The following is a 6,000-nucleotide window of genomic DNA, read 5'->3' on the forward strand; positions in this document are numbered from 1 at the left end:
CTATATGAGAGTACCATATACTTCCTTCCATTTATACAAGTAGACTCCCACAATATTTTAATATAGTGGTAGTAAATATAAGAGAGTACGATACTCTCATAGTTGCTTCTTCCAATACTTGTCCGGTTCCAAGGCCTTATTCCTAATCTCTCTCTATATATATTTGTTTTAATTATAGAAATTACTTACTCACTAAAAGTCATAATTTTTGGTTTACCGTCACTAATATTCAATTATTTACAAGCAGAAAATGAGAGAATACAAATATACTTGTTTCATAAAAAAATAACTATCAATATTATTGGTAGTAATTCCTATTAATTGGTCACCAAGTATTGTTTTTATATTACATCTCACTTTTAACTAGTTAACTACTATTGAGTTGGCGTACACATTTCTTTGAACTTGAAACAACAACATGAATTCGTCTACTCTACTTAGTAAGTAAGTTTTTAAAAATTTTCAGATAAAAGTGAATTAATCAATCCCTAAACTAGTTAGAATTAATTTTAGGTTGACACATGTACTACATTTACTACCTACCACTTTTATTAGAAATCCACCAATAATTAAAAAAAAAATATATATATATATATAATTGGTAAATCTACAAACATCAACTATGAAATCATATACATATATATTTTTCATTGAATATTAAAACTCAAACAACTAACTTTACAAATTTGAAAGTTTGAAGTCCTTATACATGTATGCATATATATTAAAATAGTGAAAAACAATTCCATTATCAACAAAGATACATTAGAATATAAACTATAGTAGGAAACATTTTGAACAATCTTCATAGTGCTAAAAAATTATGAATTAACAATGGCTGCAGAACCAATGGCATATGGGAAGAGTCAGCGCTTTTGCTTGCTTTGTAAACAAATTGGGTGCAAAAGTACCTAAATTACGAAACCTTTATTTGACCAAAGCACTTTGAGCATGTAAACGCGTCCCCTTTCTGTGGTTTTTCCATTAACTTTTTGTTCCCCTTCTTCTCACGTTTTCTTACACCCAAGCTTGCTTCATTTGCTTCCGCGAAATTTCAGCCCTTTAATATGGAAAAAAAATAATGCCTTCAAATTACTACAAAGTACAAATTAAATAAATGGTGTAATACCTAACAGAGATAAAAGGTAGATATTATTTTATTAAAATTGGAATTTCAGTTCGTGGGAGGGAGTTTTGGTTTCTCTTTTCTTATATATTTAACAAGTCAAAAAAAGTTAGTCCCATAAGCACGAGATTGACAACTAAATGCGTTTGATATACGAAACTTTTCTAGACTCAATTCCTTCTGCTTATTACATTAATTACTCAATTTCCAATGCTGAATTCCCCCTCTCCATCTTTCTCTCTGGATCTCTTTCAAATGGAAATTACGAAACCTTCCAAGTCCGACCGACGTCGTTTCATTCTTTCTTCTATTTTCTTTATCTTTTTCCTCTGCGTCTTGGCCTCCATCAACGAAGCCCGTTTCGATGCCCTCTTGAAGTTCGGCCGATGCACCGTCGCCGGCGCCACTGCTTATTCCCCTACGACGCCGCCGTTTAATTCCTCCGACGGCAGCCTTCTTCCTGTGAATTCTTCGTCCTCTGCCTCGAACGATACGGATATCCGTATTCTCATCGGCATTCTGACTCTGCCCGATCAGTACAATCGCCGCCACTTCCTCCGTCTAATTTACGGCACGCAATCCCCCGCCGGAGCCAAAATCGACATTAAATTCGTCTTCTGCAACTTGACGAAAGAGGATCAGAGGATTCTGGTGGCGTTGGAGATAATGCGGTACGACGACATCATAATCCTCAATTGCAAGGAGAATATGAACAAAGGCAAGACCTACACCTACTTCTCCAGCCTACCGGAAATCTTCAACGGCGGTGGCGGATCTGATCAGCCGCCGTACCACTACGTGATGAAAGCCGACGACGACACTTACATCCGGCTGGACAGCCTGGCGGAATCGCTCCGGCCACTGCCGAGAGAGGATCTGTACTACGGATACGTGATTCCGTGTCCGAGTATGGATCCGTTCGTGAACTACATGTCGGGAATGGGATACTTGATTTCGTGGGATCTGGTGGAGTGGATCAGAGAATCGGAGGTTCCGAAGACGCATTTGGAAGGGCCGGAGGACAGAGTATTCGGAGAATGGATCAGAGACGGCCGACGAGCGAAGAATCGGTTCAATGCGAAGTGGTCCATGTACAATTATCCGGAGCCGCCGACGAGATGCACTCACGAGCTCTGGCCGGAGACGATCGCCGTTCATCTGCTGAAGAATCAGGAAAAATGGATTCGTACCTTGAAGTATTTCAATGTCACTGCAAATTTGAAGCAATCGAAGCTGTACCATATCCCATAGGTAAATCTAAATCCAACGACGACGGATTAGCTTTTTTTTTTTTTTTTTTCGGGGGGGGGGGGGGGGGTGGATTATACGGTGGCATTTTTCTTTTATATTTCATTAATGGATCAAAATCCATAAATGTGGATGTATACTATATTTTGATCACAATAATTTAATCATTTTGAGCTAACTCTATATCTGTGCCCAATATTAATTAAGGTTTTCTTTTTATCTCTTTAAGCCATTTATTTTGTAGTAATCTTAGATTCGGAGTATCCAATTTTATTATTTGATTAGTAGTAATATGTAACATCCTAACATTTTAGGATGTTTAATTAAGAAGCATATGGGGATTTTAGCTGCCTTCCTCAATTACTTATTACGTAAAATCCAAAATTTTAATATCTCTCTTAGTATAACATATCAAGATATATACACATTATATCTAAAAGTGTATATACATCCTCTCAATCATTTGTTTTCTGAATAGGATAACAGTTCTTCATTTTTTAACAAAAATCATATTTAATAAATTAAAAAATGGACATTCATCAATGATGATTTTTTCGAAATTTCACGGTTGGAAACTTGGAATTGGATATTTGTCCAACTTTAGAGGAAAATAAGATAAACCTAGTTACTTAAAATGGAATTAAGAAACCTAACAAAATTTCCATTATTTTTCACCATAGTCAATAAATGAAAATGACAATAAAAAGTGACATCCAACCCAAATTTAGACGGGTGAGGAGAGAACTATAATGTAAATATATTAGTTTGATTTATATACCTTCATTAAGTAAGAATTTAACATCCTATTTTAAAATTGGTTACAATACAAAAATTATGTAGAAATTATATTAAGATTTAGCATAAATCTAACGTGCCTACTAATTAACTAGGGTTATTTGTACACATTAAAATGTGGCTCAGGTAGAATTATGTATTGGTCATGGCTTAAAATAAAAGAAAAAGAAAGAAAGAATAGTCTCGTCCCCTCACCCTTTAAACCACTCTCTTCTCCATCTCAAAGACAAAAATTTCAAGAAAAAACTTTAAAAGAGTCGTAATCATAGGCACTCAGGTTGAATAGAAACTCAAAATTTCGATAATCAATCATGGAGCGTATTCGATCCTTACCAGAACTGCTACAATTGCTTCAGTGAGAGTTGCAGCCAGTATTGGAAATGGTTCTCTATCCCTGTAGGGATGGAATGACAGAAATTTTGAGAATTCAATTGTTCTTTCTTTCTTTTTTATTACCTTCCTCGCGTAGGTATAAAACCGAATCCATTTCGAAAGACTCGTTACAAAAGAAATCAGTTACTTTTTCGATAATTTCCTTAACGAGCAAAATAAAAAACCACGTCAAAAGTGGGAAACCAATCAAAACTCAACAATCCAAAAAAATAAACATGATCAATTTCGGTTTCTACCTATGTCTCCAAATTCCAACAAAAGAATAAGAGATACGGACAGACTTAAAAGAGAAAGATAGGGTTTGATTGATAGATACAGATAAATATCAAACTAACCATAATTTTCCACACGTGGCTTTTTCTAGGTGTAAAAACAGATCCTAGTTTAATGTTTGTCTAAAACGTGAGTCTAAAAGGTTTCTTTTTTCTTTCTAAATTCAACAATATTCGAGGTGGTATATTCCATCTTTTGACTTGGCCATACTTACAAAGTCAGAATATAAGGAGTGGGGGTATTTTCGCAATTAGATGTTATTGCAATGATAGTATTGATTTGAATTTTTTCTTTTTATTATTTTTTTAATACATTAGTATGATTTGATATTGTGAATGATATAGTAATTGGAATGATGTATGCTCTTTTAAATTGGTCGCCCGACATAGTTTCTTGAATATTTTTTTGTTCTCTTATTCACCGGGAAATCTAATCTGTTTTCCATATTCCATTTTATTATCTTAATCGTTAAGCTTTACCTATTTACTGAACAATACACGTAAAGTAAATATATAGAAAACTTCCAAACCATCACTTTGTTAAAAGAATATAAGAAAACTATCACTTTGTTAAAAGAATATAAGAAAAAAATACGCGTCATTTAAATGTATAGAAAACATTTGACTATTCTATTGGTTAACAGGAAAAAAAAACACTATGCATAATGTAGTCCATTATAAACATTTTTTAAAAAAGAAATATTCTTCAAAATATTTGTCTCCCAATATTAAAAAAGAAAAAGAAAAATTAAGAAAGATCTTTTATTCTTGGTAAGAATTTGTAAAGTATTATGTACAACATGTGAATGCAGAGATTCGAATCCAAGACATTTTGATTAGAAATAGACACCTTAACCAAAGTTGACTATTGAATAATATTTATAATAGTCTATCCTCAAAAAATATTATAAAAAAAATGTACAATAATGGTCATTGAATTATTGCTGATATTAATACTCGTTTGGTTAATAAATTTTACAAATTACAATAATAAAAAAGACAATATTTTATTAATACGTACATTAAGAATAACAAACAATCCCTTAGATCAGCAATAATGCATCATCCAATATAGAGATGAAATTATACCCAATTTGCACATAAACATCCAATATATATATATATATATATATATATATATTCATAGATTAAGCAATGCATCAAAGTATGTTACCCCATTCAATGAATGTTACAAACAATAGATCAGTCAATCAAAAACCAAAGAAGTTTATTAATAAAGAAATCAAAATAAATACAATAGAAAGAATTAACCAAATATTTGCATTCCCCTTTTTATTCATGAACATTCACAAAAAAAACAAAAAAACAAAAAAAAATAGACAACATACATTTCAAAATCAAATTCCCTTATCCCCACCATTTGGCCATGTAGCAAAAATGGTGATCAGAAACAGAAATCACACCGCCATAATTGAAATTTAACACCAAAATTCAAAGAATAATACCGAATAATTCAAGGCGAAGCGTTGAATTCTACATCAACGATGAATCCCATTCCCACGCCACCGTGGCTTCAAAATTTGATCTTCTTGGGAATTGAATGGAATCGAAAAACCAATCCCAAATTCAAATTGGAAATCGGAGATCCTCTTGAAAAACAAGAAGAAATTAAATCAAAATCGAACTTAATTAAGGAGAAGGAGAAATTAGGAGGTGGTTGTTGAAGCTATTCCCACGGCAGTACTGAAGCTCCAGCGACACCTGGCGCTCGATCTGAAGCTGCCGGTAGAAATTAGCTATAAACATATCCGCCCGCTTGTCCACGTCATCTTCGGAAGCATAGCTGGCAGTTCTCTGCAGCCCTGGAGAGTAGTGTTGAGATGATTCCGTAATATCTTCGGTGCAGGCCTTCAATCCTGGCCGTTCGTTGAAGCTCAGCCGTAGATTTCTCGACGAAGTCCGCCCCATCATGGCCGCCAACCGCCAGCTTTGGATGCTGAAGTTTATCATAAATCTCACCTTCCTCACCGCCTTCCGCAGCCTTCCCAGCAAGCTACTCCCCGCCATTATTTTCGATCGCAAAGCTCTAATTAATTAAATTCTGTGTTTTGATTTCAAAGTTCAAACTCAATTTGGGGTTACCAAAAATTCTGACTTTTTTCTCTTTTCGGTTGTAGAAGTTGAGGTTTTGGATAATATAATTTG

The 6,000-nt window shown here is 34.0% G+C and overlaps 2 protein-coding genes across 2 annotated transcripts; one reads left to right on the forward strand and one right to left on the reverse strand.

The window, feature by feature from the left end:
• Positions 1-1,127: 1,127 nt before the first annotated feature.
• LOC111006982 (Galactosyltransferase family protein) lies at positions 1,128-2,450 on the forward strand. The gene has a single exon (XM_022279108.2). The coding sequence runs from the start codon at positions 1,337-1,339 to the stop codon at positions 2,375-2,377; it is 1,041 nt and encodes a 346-aa protein (XP_022134800.2). The 5' UTR covers positions 1,128-1,336; the 3' UTR covers positions 2,378-2,450.
• A 2,651-nt stretch (positions 2,451-5,101) lies between these two features.
• LOC111007290 (cotton fiber protein) lies at positions 5,102-6,000 on the reverse strand. The gene has a single exon (XM_022279601.2). It carries the CDS (start codon positions 5,860-5,862, stop codon positions 5,485-5,487), a length of 378 nt encoding a protein of 125 aa, XP_022135293.1. The 5' UTR covers positions 5,863-6,000; the 3' UTR covers positions 5,102-5,484.

Source organism: Momordica charantia, assembly GCF_013281855.1.
Source record: "Momordica charantia cultivar OHB3-1 chromosome 6 unlocalized genomic scaffold, Mcharantia_2.0 BLBB01000006.1, whole genome shotgun sequence".
Taxonomy (NCBI): domain Eukaryota; kingdom Viridiplantae; phylum Streptophyta; class Magnoliopsida; order Cucurbitales; family Cucurbitaceae; genus Momordica; species Momordica charantia.

What these genes read in the sequence shown, in the direction of transcription:
- LOC111006982 (XM_022279108.2), top strand. Translation starts at nt 1,337, where the DNA reads ATGCTGAATTCCCCCTCTCCATCTTTCTCTCTGGATCTCTTTCAAATG.
- LOC111007290 (XM_022279601.2), bottom strand. Translation starts at nt 5,862, where the DNA reads ATGGCGGGGAGTAGCTTGCTGGGAAGGCTGCGGAAGGCGGTGAGGAAG.